At 40.8% G+C, this 27,410-nt stretch overlaps 1 protein-coding gene across 1 annotated transcript in view; it reads right to left on the reverse strand.

The window, feature by feature from the left end:
- The window catches only part of SIPA1L2 (signal induced proliferation associated 1 like 2), a 135,616-nt gene extending 126,064 nt beyond the window's left edge, over window positions 1-9,552 (reverse strand). The window contains exon 1 of the mRNA XM_065401456.1: window positions 8,082-9,552. Within this exon, the coding sequence (XP_065257528.1) occupies window positions 8,082-9,552 (1,471 nt within the window). The remainder of the gene's footprint in view (window positions 1-8,081) is intronic.
- Between the last annotated feature and the right edge of the window lie 17,858 nt (window positions 9,553-27,410).

A 27,410-nucleotide genomic window follows, 5' to 3' on the forward strand; every position in this document is an offset into this window, starting at 1 on the left:
GGACGCGAGACGAGATGTTCTCGGAAATAATGGAATGCACCCGCAATGAAAGAGCTCATTTGAATGAGTGGACGGACACGGTATCTAAGTACAGGAAAGATGCCAGTGAACGTGAGGTCATGAGGGACGCTCGAGATGAGAGGTGGCAGGCTGCAACGCTGGGGCTGCTGTGTGATCAAACGGACATGCTCCGGCGTCTGGTGGAGCTTCAGGAACGGCAGCAGGATAACAGAGTGCCGCTGCAGCCGCTGTATAACCTCCCTCCCCCCTCACCATGTTCCACAGCCTCCTCACCCAGACATGTAAGAACGCGGGGAGGAGGCTCCGTGCACCCTCCCACTCCACCCCAGTGGACAGCCCAACCAAAAGGCTGTCATTATATTGAATTTTTTCAGTGGCCTTTTACTTCCCTCCTAGCTTCCTCCCAAACCTCATCCGGGTTACCTTGTCGGTTCTCTCCCTATGTTGATAATCAATTAATAAAGAATACATGATTTTTAAACGATAGTGACTTTATTTCCTTTAAAAGCAAGCTGTGATTTAAGGGGGGAGGGTGGTTTGCTTACAGGGAAGGAGTCAATCAAGGGGGCGGGTTTTCAACAAACAGAACTTTCACACCGTAGCCTGGCCAGTCATGAAACTGGTTTTCAAAGCTTCTCTGATGCGCAGCGCTTCCTGGTGTGATCTTCTAATTGCCCTGGTGTCTGGCTGCGCATAACACTGGTCTACAATTTTTGAGAAGTCGTCTGCTTCAGAGATAAAATGTGCTATTTATTATGTATTTTGATGTGCTGAATTCAAATATGACAATTAAAACAACTGATTGGCCACTGTTTCTAAGATACTTAAGTTTTTACATTTTATGTCTATGTATATTGTGTAGATAGAGTTTTAATCATAAATTGTAAACCTAGGTCTTTTCATGCGTTTATGGTTGCTTTACATGATAATATTTCACCTGTCCTGTTTATGTAACACTTTAAAAATCAGCAAAAGAGTTATATAAATAAAATTTATTATGAAACAAAAGGCAAAAAACTATTCTGTACATAGTTTAGTCCTATTCAGTGTCTACTCGGCGCTTCTTGGCTTGCCTCTTGTATTCATTAAATGGAGCATCTCTTGTCACTGTCCAGCAATAGTCTGCAAGCATTGATGGGCTCCATTTGCCCTGATAGCGTTTCTCCATTGTTGCAATGTCCTGGTGAAATCGCTCGCCGTGCTCGTCGCTCACTGCTCCGCAGTTCGGTGGGAAAAAAATCTAGATGACAGTGCAAAAAATGTATCTTTAGTGACATGTTGCAACCAAGGCTTTTGTATGCCTTGAGGAGGTTTTCCACCAACAACCTGTAGTTGTCTGCCTTGTTGTTTCCGAGAAAATTTATTGCCACTAACTGGAAGGCATTCCATGCCGTCTTTTCCTTGCCACGCAGTGCATGGTCAAATGCATCATCTCGAAGAAGTTCACGAATCTGAGAACCAACAAAGACACCTTCCTTTATCTTAGCTTCACTTAACCTTGGAAATTTTCCACGGAGGTACTTGAAAGCTGCTTGTGTTTCGTCAATGGCCTTGACAAAGTTCTTCATCAGACCCAGCTTGATGTGTAAGGGTGGTAACAAAATCTTCCTTGATTCAACAAGTGGTGGATGCTGAACACTTTTCCTCCCAGACTCCAATGACTGTCGGAGTGGCCAATCTTTCTCGATGTAGTGGGAATCTCTTGCACGACTATCCCATTCGCAGAGAAAACAGCAGTACTTTGTGTATCCAGTCTGCAGACCAAGCAAGAGAGCAACAACCTTCAAACCGCCACAAAGCTGCCACTGATGTTGGTCATAGTTTATGCACCTCAAAAGTTGTTTCATGTTGTCATAGGTTTCCTTTATATGGACTGCATGACCAACTGGAATTGATGGCAAAACATTGCCATTATGCAGTCAAACAGCTTTAAGACTCGTCTTCGATGAATCAATGAACAGTCTCCACTCATCTGGATCGTGAACGATGTTGAGGGCTGCCATCACACCATCGATGTTGTTGCAGGCTACAAGATCACCTTCCATGAAGAAGAATGGGACAAGATCCTTTTGACGGTCACGGAACATGGAAACCCTAACATCACCTGCCAGGAGATTCCACTGCTGCAGTCTGGAGCCCAACAGCTCTGCCTTACTCTTGGGTAGTTCCAAATCCCTGACAAGGTCATTCAGTTCACCTTGTGTTATGAGGTGTGGTTCAGAGGAGGAGGATGGGAGAAAATGTGGGTCCTGTGACATTGATGGTTCAGGACCAGAAGTTTCATCCTCTTCCTCTTCCTTGTCTGACTCAAGTGAGAATGATTCTGGTGCATCAGGAACCGGCAGTCCTTCTCCATGGGGTACTGGGCGTATAGCTGATAGAATGTTTGGATAATGCACAGTCCACTTTTTCTTCTTTGACACACCTTTCCCAACTGGAGGCACCATGCAGAAATAACAATTGCTGGTATGATCTGTTGGCTCTCTCCAAATCATTGGCACTGCAAAAGGCATAGATTTCCTTTTCCTATTCAACCACTGGCGAAGATTTGTTGCACAAGTGTTGCGGCATATGTGTGGGGCCCACCTCTTGTCCTGATCTCCAATTTTGCAGCCAAAATAAAGGTGATAGGCTTTCTTAACCATAGTGGTTATACTGCGCTTTTGTGATGCAAAAGTCACTTCACCACAAACATAGCAGAAGTTATCTGTACTGTTCACACAAGTACGAGGCATCTCTGCTCACTTTGGCGAAACAGAAATGTGTCCCTTTGCAAAATCAAACACTGACAAATAAGAGAGCACGACACTGTATGATTTCTAGAGCTGATATAGGGCAATTTGTTCAGCAGAGTGATGTAAGCTTCATTATGATTGCATCATCCAGGACTTCTAGGAATAACATGATGCAATTCATATCATGTATGACGCAATAATAGCTTCAGATTGCATCATTCATTGTTTTGCCTAAAAAGCAAGTACTGTCCAAACCCAGTCATAGATTTATTCATAGATCCAGTCAAAGATGTATTTTAGTCATTTCTGGTTTAAATTGAGATCCCTTCCCTTTATAACTCACTTATCCTCCGCCATTCCCAAGTCAAGGGTCGTATATACTGACCCAATAGCATATCTTGAAAACTAGAGCCAATCAACAATTTTAAGCATCATTTTCGTTCTCAGTGACCCAGAATTAGTAAAGTTTGACTACATTTATTTCAGAAGCATTTTGGCTGTAGAGCAGTGTAATCAGCAGCCAGGCGATTTGCCTCAGCCTCCCACCCCGCCATAAAGGTCTCCCCCTTACTCTCACAGAGATTGTGGAGCACACAGCAAGCAGCAATAACAATGGGGATATTGGTTTGGCTGAGGTCTGAGCGAGTCAGTAACGAGCGCCAGCGACCTTTTAAACGGCCAAATGCACATTCTACCACCATTCTGCACTTGCTCAGCCTGTAGTTGAACAGCTCCTGACTCCTGTCCAGGCTGCCTGTGTATGGCTTCATGAGCCATGGCATTAAGGAGTAGGCTGGGTCCCCAAGGATAACTATAGGCATTTCAACAGCCGTTTAAACAGAGTAGTGTTCCTGAAGACACGAGCGTCATGAACCCTTCCCGGCCAGCCCACGTTGATGTTGGTGAAACGTCCCTTGTGATCCACAAGTGCTTGCAGCACCATTGAAAAGAACCCCTTGCGGTTTATGTACTGGGTACCCTGGTGCTCCGGTGCCAAGATAGGGATATGGGTTCCATCTATCGCCCCACCACAGTTAGGGAATCCCATTGCAGCAAAGCCATCCACTATGACCTGCAAATTTCCCAGAGTCACTACCTTTCGTAGCAGAGGCTCAGTGATTGCTTTGGCTACTTGCATCAAAGCAGCCCCCACAGTAGATTTGCCCACTCCAAATTGATTCCCGACTGACCGGTAGCTGTCTGGCGTTGCAAGCTTCCACAGGGCTATTGCCGCAAGCTTCCACAGGGCTATTGCCACTCGCTTCTCAACTGTGAGGGCTGCTCTCATCTTGGTATTCTGGCGCTTCAGGGCAGGGGAAAGCAAGTCAAAGTTCCATGAAAGTGCCCTTACGCATGCGAAAGTTTCGCAGCCACTGGGAATCGTCCCACACCTGCAACACTATGCGGTCCCACCAGTCTGTGCTTGTTTCCCGGGCCCAGAATCGGCGTTCCACGGCAATAACCTGCCCCATTAACAGCATGATCTCCAAAGCACCGGGGCCCGCGGTTTGATAGAATTCCATGTCCATGTCCTCATCACTCTCGCCGTCGCGCTGCCGTAGCCTACTCCTCGCCGCCTGGTTTTGCAGGTTCTGGTTCAGCATAAACTGCACGATAACGCGCGAGGTGTTTACAATGTTCATGACTGCTGTCTTGAGCTGAGCGGGCTCCATGCTTGCCGTGGTATGGCGTCTGCACTGTTCACCCAGGAAAAAGGCGCAAAACGGTTGTCTGCCGTTGCTTCCCTGGAGAGGGGGGAGGATGTACCCAGAACCACTCGTGACAATGTTTTTGGCCCCATCAGGCATTGGGATCTCAACCCAGAATTCCAATGGGCGGAGGAGACTGAGGGAACTATGGGATAGCTACCCACAGTGCAACGCTCCGGAAATCGACGCTAGCCCCGGTACATGGACGCACACCGCCGAATTAATGTGCTTAGTGTGGCCGCATACATTCGACTTTATACAATCGGTTTCCAAAATTCGGATTATATAAATTTGGATTAATCCCATAGTGTAGACATACCCTTGGAGATTTACTCCTTCCCTCCTCCTGCTTAGAGGCAGATGTCAATGAGGACTTTGATACCATAGATGTACTTGGTGCTGCGTTACTGCATACATCTCTACGGGTCTCCGGTGATAGAGATTTTTATGTGAACGAGGCACTAGCAGAACTGGGAGTGTATGTACACAGTGGTCCTCCACCCTGGATCCAAAGATGATTGTAAATCTTGCTCCATCATTAGAAGTTTAAATTTGATCTCTCTATTTTTCCAGGATGAAGAAAGTACAGTTCTTGCACTTACTGGAATATACATATCACCCAAACAGAGTTAAGGTGAAGCAGGGGATTGGGGTGCAGGCAGGGGGCTCTGGGCAGGGGGTTGGGGTTCAGGCAGGGGGCTCCGGGCAGGGAGCTGGGGTGCAGAAGGGGTGTGGGATGCAGCAGGGGGCTCAGGGCACGGGGTTGAGGTGCAGGCAGGGGGCTCAGGGCAGGGAGTTGGGAGGCAGGGTGCAGGAGGCTTCGAGCTCCGGGGTGGCAGCGGCACACACCGGGGCCAGGGCTGGCTGCCGGCCCCGGCCCCGCTCTGGGAAGTAGCTGGAACCACGTCCCTGCGGCCCCTGGGGGAGGGGCACGCAGGGCTCCGCACGCTGTTTGCCGCGCCTCCAGGTACCTCCCCCAAAGCTCCCATTGGCTGCAGTTCCCCATTCCCGGCCAATGGGAGCTGCGGGGGGGCGGTGCCTGGAAGCCAGGGCAACACATGGATGGAGCCCTCTGCTTCTTCTCTCCTCCCCTTCCCCCCCCCCGCAGGGACGTAATGCCAGCCGCTTCAGGGAGCGGCACAGGGATCGAGGGGGGCAATCCCGTGGGTGTAGTTTGCCCACCCCTGGCCTGGAGGTAGGCTGGGGGGCGGGCTGCTTGGCGGGCCGCATGCGGCCTGCGGGCCGCGTGTTTGAGACCCCTGATCTAACTAAATCTGAAATTAATAAAAATTGTATTATTTTTAAGAAAAAGAAGAAAAGAAAGGGAACTGTTCCAACAAGTATAAACACTGTAAGTGACTAACTATATGCTAACAATTGCTGAAATATTAGAGAGAACAGGCACCTGGAGACTGTCTCATGCTGAAGGCAGTTGAAAAGGATCTGAGGGTGGTTTGCCTGCACTGTCGCATATAGCCTCAGCACAGGGCACAAGGATGTGTGGAGCAAATGCATGGGCACTGGCAGGACACTACTAGAAGAAGAATCCTAAAAAACCACTAAGCAGCATTCATTTTTACATTCCAAACCATTAAGGAATCAGTGATTGTAAAAGGTGTTCAAATGAGCATGCTGATTCCTGAAGTCATCTACCCACAGTGCAGTTAACAGCATGGCCAGCAGCAGTGCAAATTTCCCAACACTTAATTAGGAACATACCTCAAACCAGACCTGGAGGGACTCCCACTGTTTCAACCACAGTACCAATTAGTGACAACTGTCATTGTGGGTTGCTGAGTCTTTGCCCCCGGGAACAAGAATGACACCAACAATTTGTTTCACACAAGCTATAGAACAGCTATCAGATGGTAACAATTCCATTTCTTAGTGTTTATATTTTGATTCATATACTCATCAAGTGTGCTGTTTCTAGTAAAGGAATCTTATAAACCTTCATTTCTAATGGTATCAAAGCAAATATTACCCCAAACATATTTCATTTGGGTCAACTGTTCCAAATGACAATAAGGGTTGTGTATATTGTATTATCTGAAGGGGTTCTGAGAAACTTGCCTTGCTAAAGAAAGGACATTCCATTTTTTTTTATTTTTTTTTATTTCCTTCATTCTTATGCTCCACTTTGTCTTCCATAATAAGGCAACTTTTGTTCAGTCTTATCTGCAATCTGCCTAAGACTACTTTCCAATATTTTTGAAAATTACAATTTTTGCTTTCTAAAACCCATTTAAAAAAAACCACTCTCTCTCTGATTTGGCTTGTCCCGCTCTCCCCTTTTCTTTTTACTCTACTTTTTAACTCAGCTGTCCATCTCTTCTCCATTTTCCATGTAAATCAATCCCTTCTTCTCCCAGGCTCTCCAAACATATGCCAAATATTCTCATGTCACCAGTTTCCATGGTTCTCCTTCACCCTGGAAACCCAACAGTCCCTATCCTTGCTCTCCCAGACAGCTCAAGAGACAGTCTGCATCCTTATCTCTGTCTTTCTTTACACAACTGTGGGTCTTTTTTCCTCCTCCTTCAACAAAGTTTCAGGTTCTTACTTTCTTCCCTTTCCTTGTCATCCAGTTCCCACAATTCTCTCCCCATTCTCAGATATCTATAGCATGATGGAGGGAAGAACTGTACTGAATCCTACTGAGTCCCTTGCATAGGGACAGAAGAGGAAGTAGTATGTCAATCAATGTGTTGCTTGCTGCTGCTCAGATTTGGCTGGGAAGGCACAGCAAGCATGAAATTAGGAAGTCTCAGCTAAAGGCAGAGAACCTTTGTTATGGAGAGAGATGGAGGTTTTTATTAAAATGAGATAAAAACCTGAGCTGTGTCTATACTAGTGCTTCACTCTGGAAAGCAGTTTAACATTTTTCTAGTGTAGATATAATAAAAGAACAGGGCTGATGGGCTTGGAAGGGAGCACATCCAGCCCTGCTTAGCTGGAAGACAGGCTATTGTAACGCAGAGCTTTTGAGGGAGCTGAGAGCAACAGCAATGTAGGAGTGGTATATGGAAGATTCCAATAGCACCTCGAAGAAAAGAAAACACAGGGAAGAACCACAGAGAGAAAGATGGAAGAAACTGAAACAAGATTGCTAGACAAAATGCACAGAAACAATAGGAGAAGAGAAGAGAACAGAACCCAGACATGGTGATGTATTTTTTTAAAAGTACATTATGTAATCTGGTGGATGGATGTTAGCTACTGACCTAATTAAAGGTGGTAGTTAACTCGACTGAAAAAGCCTCAAAAATAAAGCCTCCTCTCTAAAATTTTGGGCCCCATCTGTTAAGAGTAGTTTGACAGGAAATCAACATTGTCCCTGTTTTCAGACAAAGAAAACTAAAGCCTTGTACAAGGAAGCAAATTTACAATATACTTTAAATTATACCACACTACTCTGTGATCTTGGACAAGTCACAATATTTCTGTACTTCATTTTACTCATTGGATACTACTACTTGCAATCCTCACAGATATACTGAGAGGTTTAATTTTTGTCAAATACTCTGAGAGTCTTTGGGGGAAATGCTCTCTTTTAAAGGGCTAAATATTAAGCAAATTAAACCCGATATGTACATATCAAGAAGGAGAGACTTACCTTTTCCATAGAAGAACTTTCGGTAATAATATGCTCCAAGATCAATGTGTTCTATAATATAACGCTTAACTTTCTCCCGGTGAATTGACTGATTCTCTCTTGGCACCTCCAGTACAGAAACACCAGCATTCGTGCAGTGGGAACTTAGAGAGGATTCAAAGGAACAACTTTCACCTGAAGCAAAAGATGCAGAGTTTGCCCTGGAAAGTGCAATCCTCCTATCTCCTTCTCCACCAGTTTCATTCCTGAAGTAAGGGCAACTCAGGATTAGGTCATTGCTTTTCCCATCACCCTCATCAGCATCTAGGTTTTCTTTTGAATTGAGGTCCTCTTTACTTCCCAAAGGAGATTCACAGTTTCCAGTCTGGCCTGCTGTCATTTGAGTTTGCGATGCGGCTGAAGCCCCAGTGGTTATATTTTTTCTTTTTCCCACATTAACCCTGGTAGCCATTGCTTCATTTATGTTAAATAAAATGCTCTGAACATCATAATGTGCAAAACATTTTTGACAGTTCCAAGGACGAATGTTTCTCTCAAATCTACCATCATCCAGTTCTGAGGAAAATTTGAAAGTTTCATGCTCACTTTTAACAGTTCTCAGTTTTCTAAACAGAGATGTTTCTACTGCTTCTGATTTTAGTCTCCATTTGAAAGATTTGTCCCTGTCTCTACCAATAAGCAGGGCACTATCCATATAATCCAATCCAGAAATCCTGACAAATTCTCCCCTGGAAATCTGTGTGGCAGCATGAAGACTTGGAGAAATTGTAGGGTCACAGCGGAAAAACTCGGGAAATCCAAATGGAGCAAGAGTTTTATGTTCAAAGTTTTCCACTCGATATCCTCTGAGCATTGCAAAAAAATTCTCACCAGATAAACCTTGTCTGTCAATTGAAGAAGTACTTCCATATTCTCTATGAAGAGCTGCTCCCGTATTTGGGTTAACAGCATTCTGGTCCAACACATCTTCAGCATCAATGTCACTAATGGTGACATCACTGTTGCTTCTTTGTCTTATGGGATGAAGTCCCCTCTGGGGCGAATGGACAAAGAGATCTCCTATTGTATATTTGGTCTCTTCAAATTCCAAATCCAACTGCTGTTCTTGTTGCCCATCACTTTGGTCATTTTGTCCATTTGGAATTACTGATCCAACACTCTCATAACTGGTTTGAGGTCTACTTTCCCATACTGCTTTACTTAGTTCCTTAGAGCAATCCTTTTTAGGAGGCCATTCAGATACCCTCGCTCGGACACCCATTTTAGGCATAGCTGGTGTACCATTAGTTTGATTACTTTCATTTTTGCTAGATGTATTTAAAGAAGCAGGAGGACCCACGTTACCATTTAAAGCTTTAAATTTTCTAGCAAAGTAGTCATCGGACTGCATACTTTTTGAAGATTCCTTGAACTTTGAGGACGTTCGGCTGGGTTTGTGCTTATCTTCTTGTGAAGACCTTTGATCGCTCATGTCCACTCAAGGGCAAAGAAGTACCTAGTCTTACCTCTAAGACTGGTATTACTGTTATTACATTATCATCACATATGGAACAGAGAATTGCAAAATAAGACAACTACTGTCTGTATCAGAGCATAATGGTATCAGAGTGCCATTTTTGTTAAAAAAATATATCAGAAAAAGAGGTCCTCATAATATTTCCTTCAGTTTAGAAGTGTTCAATCTGATATCAATCCAGGTATATTCCTTGTACCTGTTCTGAAAAAGAAAAATGTGCATTAAAATGATATACATTCAAGAGCAGGAAGTCTACAGTGTTACTTGTAAATATAAAACATCCTAAACACCATTAGTGGTCCATATATTCTCAAAGGAACTCAGATACAAACATACTGAGAATATTATAAATTATATAGTCAGAAAGGTAAAGATAGAAGTATGTTCTGATTTGCACTTCTCAGCAACCAATGAATTAGCCCAGTAATATTCGTAATGCTAAAGGTATAGAATATGTAAGATCAATCCACAGATTGTTATTAACGTATGGAAGAATTTATCTATAAACATAACATAAGCCACTACAGTTAACCAATTTAAATCCACTATTAATACATCCCTGCCTAATTAATTTAAATCTGCAATAGATTACAGACCTATTCCATTTGTCTTCTTTTCCTACTTTCATCTCAGTATCTTTCTCAATACCGTCCTAACGCATGGAATGCCCTCGTCATCCCAGTTTGCCAAAATGACTCTCCATATTCAAGCATCTCCTGAAAAGTCACTTCTGTGATGCTCATATGAACAGAGTCAACAGTAATAAGGAAATCAGAAGGCATACTCTTCAAGTTACTCTCTACTGTAGGTTTTCCAGTGCAACCTCCTTTTTTGTAGGTCTCTGAAAACGAAAGCACTTTGGGGCAGGGACTGTGCTCAGCCAATATCATCACTCAGAAATGCACTTGTGGGTACATCTGCTAAAAACTAAGGTCTGGTCTATTCTAAAATATTGGGTCAGTTTAATTACGTCAGTGAGAAGTGTGAAAAATCCATGCTCTTGAATAGCATAGTTAAGCCAACCTAAGATCCTGTGTAGTCAGAGCTAAGTAGATGGAAAAATTCTTCTGTCGACCTAGCTACCGACACTCGGGGAGATGGATTACATACACCAACAGGAGAACGCCTCCCATCGACACAGGCAGTGTCTACATTGAAGCACTACAGCAGCACAGCTGTGCCACTGTAGCATTTTAAGTGTAGACGAGCCCTCAGTGTTTCAATTTCATGGATGATAGACTGGAAGAATCCATAGGTGATTCTCTCCACTGGTACAAAAGATTCAGTAAAATTTAGTCTGATCAGGAAATACATTCAGTTGGTGATTAGAGCTGGTTGCAACATTTTCAGTGAAATTTCATTTAATTGAAGCCAAAACACTCCAAACATCATGGAGATGTATCAGTTTCAACCAAGTTTAAAGTACATGCTCTCCCTGGGTCAGTCATCTGGAACAAAAAAACTCTTCTCAATCAGATAGAGCAGGGACTTGAATCAGGGTTTCCCATATCCCACACCAGTGCTCTAACCACCAGGCTATCGAGTCAGATACCTTCCCAAATTGGAAAGCTCAAGCTTCTGTCTGAAATGGACATTTTGACACAATTCTGTTTACGAAAAATGTTTGAAAGGTTTTCTTCAAAATGCAGAATGAAAACAGTTTCAAAAATTCAAATGTTGCTGCAAAACAGAATGGTCTTCCTCCAGCCAGCTCAACTAGTAAATGTCTATTAAATTGTGGAACAGTCTTCCCACAGATGTGATTTAAAACTATGCTGGACAAGAACATAACATAACATATACTGTAAGGAACAATCCTGTGGTGCTAGTGTTTAAAATCTTCTATTCTAAAGGTCTCTTTGGCTCTAATTTCTATCTTACTTCTATATGGCAATATTTCTGTTACATTTACTCTGAATTATAGTACACTTGAGTAATCCTTGAAAGTGAATTGCAAGTATTTTGTTCCAAACATTTTACAGTTAAATATTCCAGTTGTGTACCAGAAAATATGTAGTCACTTCAAATTTACAAGTACTAATGAAAACTAGGTCTTTCTTTGAAGAGGGAGGGTGCGGGGGCACAGAATTTTGAATTTGGGACTTGCCAGTTAGGCATACAGTGATGATATTGCAAACACTGTAAACCATGCTGGAAAGTAAAAAAGAGTCCCAGCGGAAACTTAAAGGCAAAACCACTAGGCAGATCTCTAGACAAGGAAGAGAGGAGAACTCCAATTAATGTTTTTTTTTTTTTTAAATGGCAATTCCTTTCATTGTAATGCATCTAGGAAACAGCAGTAAGGTACTGCATGATTTCCTTCTATTTTACTGTTTGGAGGATTTACATTACTTCATTCTTAATCTCACTGCAGAACAGCTGTAACTGAAGCATATTCTCTTTTATATTTCTCTGCTTGATAATCTAAGAGGCTACAGCTACTATGCTAAAGAACGACATGCTGGTTGCTTCCCACAACAACAACAACATGGCAGCCAAGTTGGCAAACGTTAATTCAGTCAAACATTGAATTACTAGAACACTAAAATATTTTTCAATTGTTTTTAATAGTTTTCAGGATAATCATGTAGAGGAATGTGCACAGGGTATGCACATCCATCTGCAGCCATGTCCAGTGCTTTTCTCCCATTGCGAAAGATCAGTTTAAGGGTGAGGCAAGATTGAATGTTATCTACTCCCACGGCAGCTTTTCTTCTTTGGGCAGTAAGAGACAATGTAATGATCTTTCAAGATGCTTCAAATACGGATGTGCACATTTAGGGCAGTTTTACACTGAACGCGTCCCGTAGTTCAGTGAAGTTAGTTGGGTGGAGGTAAGAGGAGGGCAGAGAGGAAAACATTTCTTTCCTACCTATATCATGAAAAAAGTATTTAAAAATATTATTGGGGGAAAAGATTAAATTTAAGCTTCACAAAAGGACTTTTTTCTTCCATGTCTGGAGGAACACGGGAACCTGAACTCAAGCTTTGCCTGGTATAGCAAGTCTGAAGCCCACTGTATATCAACCTTAGTTAGTTAACAGTGTTTAGCGTGCATAATCAGTCTTGCACTTGAAACTGTTTCCATTTTGCTGCACAGCAGAAAACAGGCCAAAAACATGTTAAGAACATGCTCTTCTTAAGGAACAAAAAAAGTTGTGTTCCAGCCTAAGACCTTAAACACAATACCTACCTGTAGGTTAAAGCAAAAAAGTTTTGCATGCCCACAGTGATCAACCAAACTGTTTAAATGTTAGTTTGCATGGAATCTGATTAAAATATTTTTAAAATATGACACATGGGATCTTTAAATATATTTTTTAAGCATTTTACATTCCTTTGGTAAAAATAAAACGCAAGTAGGAAAATATCTTGTGGTATATCTAACTTTTGGGAAAAATTACTATTACAGAACTAAAGCACAAGAAAGAGTTTCTGTATGAATTATGGTATCATGTAAACTACTGACAGTAGCAACTAATAGGTGTTTCTTCATATTCTTCAAAGAGTTTTCTCCAGATGTCAACTAAAGTGATGTTAGAGGATTGGAGGTCCCCCCTCTCAGAGAAAAGCAATCAAATAAGACTAAGACATCCCATCATAACCCCTCTACCTACTTTGCATTTTGCAACTACTTAAATAGTATTCCAAAAACAATTTTGCATATCTGGAATGATATGAAACTCCACTTATGCTGTGAAGATTAATTCTATTTTCTTTGAAGTGGCTGTAAATTATGTTTTTCACACTATCTATCCAATTCACACATAAAAAATGGAAAACCATTCATCAAAATCTATTCAACCTAGTTTTTTGAAAGGTATCACAAATATTTTTAAATTGTCATACAAACTAAATATAAATATAAAATGAGAAAAGACTATGCTGTAATAATCCCATTCTTCTCTTTCCCAGCAAGAATTAGGAACGGAGAAATTCCTACATCAGATCAGAGCAACAGGCCATCTATTACAGTATCGTATATCTGACAATGGCCAGTACCAGGTGCTTTAGAGAAAGGTGCAATTTTCCACTACTGTGCATAATTTTGGAATAAACTGCCCCTGGGGAAGCGGTTTCCTATGTCCCATAAGTTACTGGTGGTTTAAATACCCTGAAACAAAGCTTTAAATACCTCCCTATATAAAAAAAAATTTAAATGGCTGTCATCCTAGCTCATGTAACTATGTAATTTCTTGTTATACATATAAATGGATAATCCTTTTTTAAACAAGCCTGTTTAGTCTTCAAGGATATCTTGTAGCATTGAGTTCCACTAGTTAATTATGTATTATGTAAAAATAGGTATTTCCTTAAATCATTTTATATATATTATCTTTCAATTTCATTAGCTAGTTCCTTGTTATTGTATTATGAGAAAAAAGTAAAGTAGTTGTTCCTATTTACTCTTTCTATAACATCTGTTGCTAACGTCGTGTCAACTTTTATTCATCTCCTCTGTAAACTGAACAGTCAAAAATGTTTCAGTCTCTGCTCATATGAAAGTCTTTCTATTTGTCTATTTAGAATAGAAGCTCTTCTGGGCAGGGACAGTCTTTTCGTTATGTTTGTATAATATGCCTAGTACAATAAGGGAGGGGTTTCTAGGTGCTTCCGCAATACAAATAATAAAATCATCATCAGATCATGCCTCTCATCTAATTTAGCTAGATCTTTTTTGTATAGTGACCAGAACTGGACACACCATTTCGGGGAAGGGGTATAATTGATTTGTATAAAATAGCATTATAATCTTTTCTGTAATATTTTCATTGCATTCCTTGTACTCCCCCAACAATGTTGGCTTATTTGACTGCCACTGCACATTAAGATGTCCAATGATGCCATGATTTGTCACATAGTTTCAATTAATTTAAAACCCAGTAATGTATATTAGTAGTCCAAGTCATTCCTTCCTGTGTGCAGTACACCTTGCATTTAACACAACAGAATTTCATCTGCTGTTCATCCATCTTTGTTACATCCCTCTCGTGTTCCCTACAGTCTTCTCTATGCTTCACTCACCTAAACAATTAAGTCACCTGCAAAGTTTACCACCCGCTTTGGTTTTATGTTCTTTTTGACTAGTTTCCTCATTTAAAAAAACAAACACCTTTTTAAAAGCTGAGTGTCACAGTACCCTCCCCGACTATGTTAACTTTCTATGCCAGCAGTTTGCTTCCACTTTTTCTGCATATGCTCTTCCTTCCTCAAGACGTTTCCCAGCACCAGATAAATTTCTTGATGCATGGGGAAGTGATCAGCCTCTCTCTCTCTCTCTCTCAATGATCTCAACAACGGAAGTTTCGTTTCTCCATTCCAGCCTTATCCCCTCCTAGCAGATGCGTGACTTCCTTAAATGGAAGACAGAGAGTCAGTTCTGAACTGGGACAATTCTACTATGTCTGTATAAATAATTCTGTCTCCTTCTGCCCTTCTGCCTCCTTCTGTCTCCATCACCTGAGAGGCTTTGAGGCCATGCCTCCTGATCCATCTGATATCAACCTACAATTGTTGGAGGAAAGCATACTTCAAAAAGTATGTGGCAATTCTCTCTTCTTATGCTTCTCACATCCTTCCAGTTACACAGAAGGTATGACAACCCATTCTCAGGGAAACAAATATTTGTGTACACTCTATTTTAAAGCAATAGCACATTGTATCCAGTGGTTTTTAAAAAAAAAAAAAAAAAAAAACCACTTACTCCCTCCTCTGACTTATGAAGTGGTGAACACCTTAAAACTAGTGTATCGGTCGACCAAGGAGATGCCTAAATTGGCACTGAATTAACAACACTTTATTGGAAACAGCAACGTTTGGGGGGAAAACTGCCCTTATAAGAACCACTAAAGTGAAGGTATATGAACAAATAAGGCAGACCTTTTAAAAATCTATAGTTGGACTAATTTACGTAACCTCTATTTTTAATATAGTCCAGTGGTTCTCAACCCGTGGGACACTTAAGGCCCAATCACCACACAGCTGCATGTAGCATCCTCAGGGCCATACAGATAGTATATATATTGTGTGGATGCAGCCCACATAACACATAGAACACTGCATATGTCTGCCACAATGGTAAATAGGTTGAGAACCACTGATATAGGCTGTGTGTACATTTAGTAGTGAATATTTCATAGATTCATAATTCAGTAATACAGAAGATGCTCTGTTTGAAAAAGGATCAGATGACTAAGAGATTGTATTACCTTCTATGGCATCACTCCCCCTCTCCTACATTTGTTTTTCATCAATTGCTCTTTGCTCTATTTGTTCTCTCTCCACAAAAAAGAATTGGACAAAATAAATAGTCTACATACACCCCTCAGTTATAACTAATGCTTGCACCATTTATTATAAACTTGCTTTTGTTTGCGTTACAAGACATAACATTTAATAAAACAAATTTCCTCCCCCGCCCCACCCCCAAAAAAATACTTGTTAATACCTTCCTCATCCCTGAACACCCCACACACACTCCTTTAGGTCAAGTTCCTCACTTTTCCCTTTTTCCTCCTCACCTTAGTCTTTCAGCTAGAGAGCCATTGCCAAACATGGTCAAAAGATAAAACTGGATGCCTACCCTGCTGTTGTGCTTGTGCCAATCCTCTGCACTAGGGCTGCTGGATGTTATGCAAATAACTTAAGTTCCTTCCACAGAGTTACAAAGACTTCCTTCTGAGCTCAATACAGCAGCTGGTTTGTTAGCCACAGTTTCAGTTCTCTTTAAGGTGGAAAGTTTCCAAGTTTCCTGGGGACCTGGATATATGCCCACAAATGGTCCCGTGCCAATAACAGAGCAATGAATAAAAACTGTACTATTGGACTACCCTGTCAAAAGGAGGCTGCTTGGTAACCCTGCCTCATGTCAGCCTTGATAGACAGAAATGAATGATATAAGGGGCCTTTCTGAGATCATTTTGTTGATCAAGAAACTGGAAATCTGCCCCTATTATTAGAGAATTTTATCACCCTAAGAAGAATGCATAATTAATCTTTGTACTATTTATCAAGATTAAAATTCTAGAATTGTGATTCTGAGGCTGTGCTAATCTTAAAAAATGAGAAGTGCAATTTGATAAAATAGGAATATAAATGTGAATAATAGGCCAAATCTGATGATCAGCCAGACATTTGATTTGCATTTGACTGATTCTACACAGCATTTTGCTATGAGTAATAAGAGTTCTAGTCAGCTTTCAGTCTTCAGAGTAACACATTTAAAGAGCACAGTGTTGTGTATTTTGCCAGTATAGTTAATGCAGCAGTAATACATCAGCTACTTTACAGCAAATCCATTTTTGGATGCAAGTTTGGCCTGGGACCCATCCTTCTATGACCTATGGAAATAATAGGGTGCAAAGGAAAAGAGGGGAGGGTCTATAAGCTACCTTTCTCCTCAAGAACTCTCAACTAGACAATTCACTGAGTAACATCAAGGTAGCTACAGTGTTAGTGGAAGAATACCTAAACTTTCAACTATTTAAGATAGCAGCACCTGTACAAAAATTGGCACAAGGAAAATATAGAAAACTTAATTTAGTCTTAATTTAGAATACCTTTCTAAATTAAATAATTTTCCATTTGCTTCTTCCCTCGTTTGTAAACCACTAATATTAAGAATCATTATATGGATGGAGTTCATCTGCTCCTACTGTTTATTCCTTAAAGCCATAGACCAGATATTTCCAGCTTGGGATCCTAAATCAAAATGGCCTGGATTTTCAGAGGCACAGTGGAGGGTGTGGGTGCTCAGTTAGGTGTTCAAATAGGGATTTAGGTGCCTAACTTTAGATATCCAAGTTGGAAAATCTTAGCCATACTCCTTTGTGTGATATCACAATCTCAAGAGCAGTTAATTGTGATATCACAAAGGATTATTATTCCAAATGAGGAATATGCAGGAAGAGCAGATGAACTCCTTTAGCAAGAGCCTGTTTTCATGCAAATGTCCTTAGAAAATGTGATATTTAAGCATAATTGTCTTAAATAGAATGTTTTTCAAGGTTTTCCATGAGGCATCAGTAAATCTTTAAGGCTAACACTAACTATAATTGAGTCACTTATCTGGATTGCAGCTGTGGAAAAAGGACTGAAAACAGTACAATGCACAAATGATGAACCCAGTTCATGAAAAAATGGCTCAAATTATTATACATCAGATTTACAATAAAACTATAACTACAGTGTAAATGGTTACTTCTTATACCCATACTTCATGATTAATATGATCCATGATTAATATGCAGATTTAGACAGGAGGCAGAAGAGACATGGGAAGCCCCTCATTTTGATTAATGGGGATACACATGAGTTTCTGTATACTGAGTATTTGTTGTGAACTTACTCATTTGTGCTCTTTCTTCACATGTATAGTCTTTGGTTGTAAGTGAACTGTAAGGGCAGAAAATGAAAAAAAGCTTGCTGAGATCAAAAAACTATGATAAAATATCTAAAAAAATATTCCATTATATTACTGTTATTGTGTTAGATCAAGGCTTGGATTATTTGAAACAAGATTATAATTAAGCAATTATGCTAATACACTCTTGGAATGATTCTCCATTTACACTGATGCAAATCAGGAGCAATTCCTTTCATGTCAATGGAGTAACACTACCAGAAAACAGGTGTAAATGAATGGAGAATTAGACCTTATATTTGTACTTCACCGATGGTCTCTTCCACTCACAGATAAATGCTAGAGACATTTATCTTAAAATAAACATTAAAGCAAAGCCACAGTATATAACCTTGAAGCTATACACTTTAACAATAAAATTTTGCCTAATGTAAGTGCAATTTCACAAAAGGTAAAAAAATAAATAAAGCTTTCTAAGTCATAATCATGTTTCCCTTCGGTCTTGGAAGGAATCCAAGATGGCAATCACAGTAACATCTATTGCAGCAGTTTTAGAAGATTTAAAAATAAAAAGCAAAACCATACAAAAACTCCTTATCTGTCCTATTAAACAGACTTATGGACTGGATTCCCTCCCTTCACTTAGGAAATCAAAGATGACAAAGTGATTTAGTGAGTCCCACCTCCCAATTATTATGATCATCATTATTATGTCAAGATGCATTGCAATCAGTTGTGAAGCACACACAAGTATAGTTTGCAATTAATCATTTTTTATTTATTTTGGATTTGGAAAGGTAACAAGGTACCGATCCCCAAACTCTTGGCACTTATTGACAGAGGTGCTTTTATACATTTTTTCTGGTCATTTCCCCAGAATAATCAACCTTAAATATTGTAGCTCAATTTGTACTTTGTTTCATCGGGAAATAATGATAAACTTTTCAGCAAGCAATTGGTATAGTCCCACAATTAACATTTCTACTTTACATTACTATCTTAATTAGCACAATGCTACATCAATTTAATTAAGAATATTTCAGAAACAGAATAAGGGTGCTAAAGGGACTTTTTTAATTTTAATATTTTTTTTTAATTTGCTGAAAGGAAAAAAGTTTATTTTAAATTTCAGAATCAATACTTTAGATTTTTCTTGGACTATTGACACCACTACCCTACTATTTTGCTTCAACATTTTGATAAATGATACAAGTTTTGGCAGTAGGATATTTTAAGGCTAATCTGCTTTCTAAAACAAAGTAAATCTCCCACTGTTCTTATAGCTCTGTCAAAAATCAGCTCTATCATGCTATCTATGCCAAAGTTTGATTAAATGACCGAAGTTGAAAAGTGGACTGGGATATGACCTCACACAGGCTGGACTACATAGACGTGTAGGGTGAAATCCTGGCTCCATTGAAGCCAATGGCAAAACTCCCATTTACTTCATTTGGACGATTTTTTCATGCGTCAACTTGCAATTCAGTTAGACTATTTTTAGTACATTTATGGAACCACACACACACAGGAATTACAAGGTAAAGAACAGTATTAAAAGAATCATATCCTCAGATCAAGGGATTTTTCTGGGAGAAGGAAGAACAGCTGTGAATACTAACTGTTTCCTATTAAGCCAGAAGAAGAAAAAGTTGCCCTCCCACCATTTCTCAGATGATTTTAGCCAGCAAGTATTCATTTACCATGATTCATGAATCAAACTGCAGAAGGAAGTTATTTGCCTATAACCTGAGTTTTCAATATGAGCAGACAGTGCAGCTTCAGCCGATAGAAGTTTCTAGAAGCAGTGCTCATTGGAGCACTCACGCCCCCTCTAACCCTGCCCCTTCCTTCATGGCTCTGGACATTTGGATAGCAGAACTACAAAAGGACGACATGGCTTGCCGACCACCTTAGTTCCTTCCAGTCCCTCCTCGGGTTCAAAGTTGAAATTAGGACTCCAAGGAAGAAAAGAAGATGGGCAGGGGAGCATGAATGTGCAGAGGTTATTTCAAAGAACTACAGTTACATATAAACAACCTTCATTATTTCTTCTGCACATTTTCCACTCTCAGGATTTTAGCAAGCAGTATTCCTGCCTTCAGAGAATGGGACAAAGAGGCCTACTTAAATGGAAATTGTAATACTGCTTTACCAAATTGTACAGCTCTTCTAGATGCCACATCTGTGACACAGCATTGGTGCCAACTGGCAAAGGACTCACTGCTCTTTACAAGCAACTCCTGTCTCAGACAGGATAACCACACTCACCTAATACGCTGCTTTCATGGTATTTATCCATAAAGGGTGGGATGTGAGATCTCTACTGAAAGCTTGTTGCTCATCGATAATGTGAGGTGTGTGTACAGGTAATATTTAAGGCATAATGTAACTGTATAGAAAAGTATGCCCTTTATAAGTCTTGGAGCCAAAGTGAGTCACCAGGGTATCGTGTCTCAGGGACGACTCATTCTAGTGGGAAGGAGTTGTCACCCCTCCCTGGCTAGCCAATTATGCAATGTATTGCTCAGTGGTCCACTGTTGCAACAACTGAGAAAAGTCAATGGAAAATCATCAAAGACAAGCTATAAACGTCAAAACTACTTGGCAGTGAAAAGGAACGATATGACAGCAAGGGGATGGCCCTGTCTGTGAACAAAGACAAAAGACTGAGTCAGTGCATCAGAAGGTGGAGAAAGACACACTACATTCATTCACTGAGGAGGTACCTTGAAACAGTGCAGGTGAAAGATCATGAAAGACTGGATCTAGCAAACGCTACAAAAGACAGAACTCCGGAGTGAGAATCTATTCTATTAGATAGGAATATGTGTATTCCCTACTCTGTTTCATGATTTTGTTTTGTATGTGACCATTTGTTTCTAAAACTCAATTATTTCTATTTGATTCTCTATTCTTTTCTTAAATAAATTTCCTTTTGTTTTACTATAAGTAAACTCAAATGTTGTGTGTGATACAGAAGCAGCAGCCTAAGGTAAAACTAGTAAACTGGGGTACATTATTCCTTTGAATTGGGATCTAAGATTTCTGTGGGTATCCAGTGATCAGGGGCCAAATACCACAGGGGGATACTTTGAAGGGACACAGGGGATGAGGTGCATATATTGTCAATTTCCAGGGCAAAGGAAGGGCTGGTATAGCCCAGAGGAGAGAGTGTGAGTGGAAGGCAAGCTAGTTGTGTTAGGGAGCTAACACTCAGCTGGCACAGGCAAGACTTGCTCACGCTGGAAGTGGCAACAAGGTGACTCCTAGCTCTGGGTGCCCCCAGAAGCAGCACAGAATAGTGCTTTGTGAACGCATGAATCAACCTCCAAGTGGTATCTCTACAGATTGCTAATATGGAATATGTCTAAAGTAGGTGGTGACAGTGGCTTTCGTTCTAGTTGAGTGCACTCCAAGCCCTCTGGAAGAGGAACAGAGGTATATTTATAACATTTCCATATAGCTTAACCCCTTTAGAAAGGCATCGGGATACAACTGCCTGCCCTTTATGCTTTTTCTCCCATAAGGAGACAAAGTCTAGGTTATTTCCTGTACTCCTCTCAGACCTATTGAAATAGGCTACTTCTAACTTAGCATTCAATATGTGTAGTTTAGCTCCCCAGAGGAGCAAGGCCTACAGAAACATATGGACAACTTATGGCCAAGTTAAAATAGAATCCTGTTACCACCTTGGGGAGGAAGATGATGCAGCATCTTTCTTTAGCTTGCATTTAGTAGGGTGTGTGTGTCTACTGATACTGAATTGGAGTGGGTGGGATTATTTTCTTGAAAAGAATAGGAAGTAGAGCTTTAGTATGGTTTCTGATAAAATTTGGTACCCCCAATTTTTTCTTAGGGGTTTCAGAAATCACTAGAGACCTTGCAGTAGACCTGGTGTCTTTCAGTTTCCTTACAACCTCATATGTTCTAAAGCTAAATAGCCCTTCACCATCAAATGACAGGTCTTCTCCCCCCATTCTTGTTTCCTGAGGAAGTGCAGAAAGAAAACCATGAATGGCACCTCAATGTAATGGTAATGACAGTACTAGATACCATATCAGAAGAATGTTCTCAAGGCATGGTTCACTACAAACTGACCTTTGGTAACAATGGTTTTGTCTAGTTACCCTCTCATAATCCCTGGGTGAAGGAGGGTGATCTTGTGGTCTGAAAGACTGGAATTGAGATAGATTTTTTCTATCCTGCAGAAGAAGGAATCAGCCCCACTGCTTTATGCTTCTTTCCTGTCTCTTTAAGCAACAAAGGACAATGTACCCAGTGCTGCACAAAGGCCCCCCGATCTGAAGGTTGATCTAAATGAGGGTGATTAAGGGGTTCAAAATGATGAACCTGCCTGATCTACTATGGTAACCATAGATCCAGAAGGAACTGACAGTTGTGTTAAAGCAAACAACGAACAATGAGATTTTTAGCACAGAACCAACAGCCTTGGATTCAGACAGCCTTTACCCTCAATATTATCCTTCACTGTGGCACCGACTTCCAAGGCCTGAGGCTTAAGAGTATGCTTTTGCACTTCAGTGTGCAGAACTGGACGCACTATATGCATAGAGATATGCTCTTGAGGACTGTCTTTCAGCAGAGGTGGACTCCTGTAAGGCCACGCATTTGTGCTCAGCTGGAACCAATCTTTCCAGATTCATAGTGATTGGCACCTTAAGTTTGGCTCAAGACAGAGGCCAACACATGAAGGGATTTTGCCATGATTTTTAACTCTATCAGGAGTCAAAGCTGAGGCTGGTCTCACAGCACTTACAGAACCCTGAATTTTAGAACCAGAAGCTTTAGCTATTAATGATTCCTGCAATAGCATAGCTTGAAGGCAATTCCAGGGGATAAAGGTGCTGCATATGGAACAACAACACAGCAAGTCACTTTGCCCCAAGCAAGCCAAACAATTTTGTCTGCGTGTGTCTCTAAGGAGAAATAACAACAGGGCAAGAGGTGTACCTCTTGAACCCAGGTTTCTTTATCTTAGGTTTTGATGCATCAGAACAAAGGACCCATGCCAAGGTGCTAAAATACTTAGGTAGTTTTTTCTTGTTTTTTGACTAGCTAAACCTCACCAAAATAGGGTGGCGGCATAAAGAACAAATCAGGGTTCTGAAAATTTGGGAATCCAGTAATCTGTGAGCTTCCTAGTTTATCTGCTATCACAATTTGAAAGAACTGAGGTGGTTTTCATGACATGCCCCCTTTTATAAGCTCACCCTCCAAATGTTCAGAGCCTCAAGGAGAAGACAAGAGGCATACGAGTGCTCCAATGGGCACAGCTAGTAGAAGATTCCACTGGTCCAAACTGCACCATTGGCACATCACAAAAGTCAGAATGTGCAGAGGCCACTCAAATAAAAATGCTTTGTCATTAACTTGCAAATTAACAAGTTAAAGGTAAGGATACATACAAAAAACAACCTAAAATTACATTTTGGTAAATTTACCACACAGGGCAGAGGTAAGAGTGATTGGATGCCTTCACATGCATTTCCATAGCTTAACAAAATTGAATTTCTTTTAGGTTTAACATTAACTCCAAATTTTCTGGGCTTGCAACATTTGTTTGGGGGATAATTACAGCATCCCTTTAATGTTTTACCCTTAAGTTACTGATGTGTACTCAGTCTTAACTCCAGTTTAATGTAGTTTTTCTCTGGGAATAGAGTATATTTAGAACAATAAATACAAAGTGAACTTTCCTACTGAATATCAAATGATGATGAACCAAAGTAAACAGAAGGTAAATTTCGTATAGCACTTTACATCTTCAAAGTGGTTCAAAGCGCCTTACAAAGTAGGACATCAAATGCTGGTAGTTTTCTGGGAAGGGCAGCAAAACAAATGCCCTCACCATTAGTGTGGACCTCATCCCAACCATTAGAACAGATTTCATTAAGAGAGGTAGAATTAGCCAGAACACTAGAGTTATCCCCTGCTCTGCAAGAAAAGCAAGGTGTCAGCCACGATTGCATTTGTGCTGCCTGGAACACACCCCCAAAGTCGAGATGTTCAGTGAAATAGTTTTTCAAGTCAAATCTGCAGCCAAAGTTTAGAGAGATAAACAGGGGACTTGTGTACTATAGAAATAGTGTACTCAGCAACTTTGGAGGTTGGGTGAGGAAAGGAAGTATCTTGCATAGCTTTTAAGCTGTCCTTTTTGAGTGATTCAAGTACCATATTAACTGGCTCTGGAGAGAGCAAATTCACCTTGGCCTGAAGACTTGGCCTGACAATAAGTCTTTGAGGGGATAAAGGGAAATTGTGTGCATTTGGAAGAGGGGACTATCAAAAGAAATTCAGCAATTCTCAGCAGTATTCAGTAACTAGTGGGTATATTCTCACTAGACGGATGTTTAAATCCCCCGTTTGTTGAGATAGCAACTCCTTGCACAGAAATAAAAACAAACTTCTCACTTTGAAATTATATGGACTAAAGAATGTTATTTTTAAAAAGCTGAATATGCATAACATAATACAGCCCTTCCACTGTTTTTGGAAAAATAAAAGGCAATCCTGAAATGTAAAATATAAGATAATGACGCACATTTCATTTTATAAAAACATACGAAAGAGCACACTACCCTCTCAAAAAAGTTATTCACATCAGAAGTCATTATTTTAGCTGGTTTACTAGGTCAATGCACAAAGTAGTTATTGAAATTGCAACAGAGAGAAAACAATATGCACAACAGCAGATACAGAGAACAAATTAAGAGCAGAGAATATTAAGAGTCATATCCAATTTAACAAAAGACTAAGTTGTCTGCATTCTCAGGTACATATTCAAATTGTAAATAAGAGTAACCTCTGGAATTCATCATTGTTCCTTTATTATTTTTAATTTGTCCTTTCATCAACATTTCTGAAGACAGGATTGTAATCCTACACAAAAGACGACAAAAATGTCTACCATCACCCATGTCTTGGGGGGAGAGAAGGAGGGAGATTGTCTGACCGGACAAACATGGAAAAGACAAACCCTGGGATCCTGAGGGTTAAAGGAAAGGTCAAGAATAGCATCTCTGCTACTTACCGGCACCCCCATTTCTCCAACATGCCAAAGCTTTTACTGTAGTATGATATTCTGGTCCTCCTCCACGCTGGCAATACATCCCAACTTAGTCATCCACAAATGTTATTAGCACATTCCCAATCAATAAAAATATGACTAATTTAAAATGGCAGAATGAATATTTAATCCTCCTGAATTAATTTAGAGCCTTTCAACACACTTTAATATGGAACAACTGTGCACCTAATTCCATCTAGCACAAACATTAAGTCTGGGTTTCTTAACTAAGGTTCCATTGGGGGTAGGGAGAGTAAAAATCATATAATGTATATTATAGTACATATATTCCTATTTAGCCCGTTCTGTAAAGAAAGCTAGGTCATTTTTCAAAATTCCATCTCCATCAGTTATCATAGACCTCATAAACGCTACAGTTTATTTCACAGCATTGAGTGGCCTGACTTCATTGTGTAACAAAAAAGTCTTCTTTAGTAGTACAAGCATGACGGTTATTGCACAATTCTCCTTATTTATTTTATGACTGTTGCTTGTGATATAAAAGTAATTTCGCAGCCTATGTTATGACTATAGTGAAATATTTTTCCATTGCATATCAGGGTTTACATCATCATTTATTTGTGGGGGAGCAGTGTTAAGCTGGCAGAACTGCAGGTCTCACCTTGAAGACAGAGTGCGTGTAGTGCTAAGAAACAACTCTGCAAAGCAAGCATATTTGATCATTTAAACTTTTTCAAATATGCCCACAATTCGTAATTACTGGAATGACTGGCTTAGGATGAGATCTGAAAAGCAAATTACATACTCCAATTCCAGCTCCTTTCTGATCCAATTCTTATCTTCCTCCTCCTTCCCCATTGGAGGTTTCATCCCAATCCTCTCCTCTCCCCACTACTACTACAGGTAGTCTCTTTATCCAATACATGCACACACACACACACCCCTTCTATTCTAATGCAGACTCCCTTCTGAGCTCATCTCTAACTTTCTACCTCTCCACCTGCAAGGTTTTTCCAAATCCCAACACCTTCCTCTATTACTATCAGCCTTTTGCTAACAAAAATGGATGTTCCTGCAGATGCTTATCTCAGCAGGGTCCAGAGGCATCCCCTAGTCTAATGTTTCCCACACTTAAAAGCTGAACCCCTGCCCCCCATCAGAAAAATGTAACCACTCTCACCCCCTGGTAGGCCCTAGATGTGTTACTAAAACCTTATGCATGCTCCGACTTGTCTTTTGAGCTTCTCCCCCTTTGACACACACACATTTAAAGAAATATCAGTGTAGATTTCATAATATACTTCCTCTTGATTCTTAAAATGTCCTGGATCAGCAAATCATTGAAATTTATATTGACATTTAAAGTATCATTGCCATCTGAATTCACAGTCATTGAAATGAATGGGGCAGTTCACAGCTCAGATCTATTGTTTCTGGCTCTCTGCAAACTCAGGCAAACATCATATCATTGATCACATTCCCTCCAATTTGAGTATTTTCTTTCTTTGTAACTATAGCAGCTAGAGTTTCAGCTTTCACTTTAATAATAAAGTAAGACTCTGGAGGACAACTTAGAGGTCTGACTAGCTTTGTTCTACCATCCAGCTTCCGCTTTAAACACCCCAGTGGAGTGTGGCCCACACTTTGAGAAACAATGCCCTAAACCCTGATGTGGTCACCACAGATATTACAACTTTTACATGGATAGAGAAGACCAAACAAGCCTAAGGGCTTGTCTACACTACAAAATTAGGTCGGATTTATAGAAGCCGGATTTATAGAAGCCGGTTTTATGCAGCCGACTGTGTGTGTCCCCACATAAAATGCTCTAAGTGCATGAAGTCGGCGGACCGCGTCCACAGTACCGAGGCTAGCGTCGACTTCCGGCGCATTGCACTATGGGTACCTATGGGTACCTATCCCACAGTTCCCGGAGTCTCCGGCGCCCATTGGAATTATGGGTTGAGATCGCAATGCCCGAATGATGCAAAGCAGTGCCGCGGGGGGTTCTGGGTACATTGCGTCACGCACCTCCCCCGCCGTCACAGCAACGGCAGACAATAGATTCGCGCCTTTTTACCTGGGTTACCTGTGCAGACAACATACCACGCCAAGCATGGAGCCCGCTCAGCTCAGCTCACCGTCACCATATGTCTTCCGGGTGCCGGCAAACGTGTGACTGCATTGCTAAACAGCAGCAGCAGATTACTGCCTTTTGGCGGTAGACGGTGCAGCATGAGTAGTAGCCTTCATCGGCGCTCGGGATGCTGGTAGCTGTGGGGCTGGCAGCCGTAGGGCTGCATTGCACCAGCCCCTTGCCTTTTGGCAGTAGATAGTTTATTACGACTGGTAACCGTCCTGTCAGTATTGTCTGCTGAGCATCCAGAAGAGGCCGAGGGCAAT

Source organism: Emys orbicularis, chromosome 3 (assembly GCF_028017835.1).
Source record: "Emys orbicularis isolate rEmyOrb1 chromosome 3, rEmyOrb1.hap1, whole genome shotgun sequence".
In the NCBI taxonomy this organism is placed as follows: Eukaryota; Metazoa; Chordata; order Testudines; family Emydidae; genus Emys; species Emys orbicularis.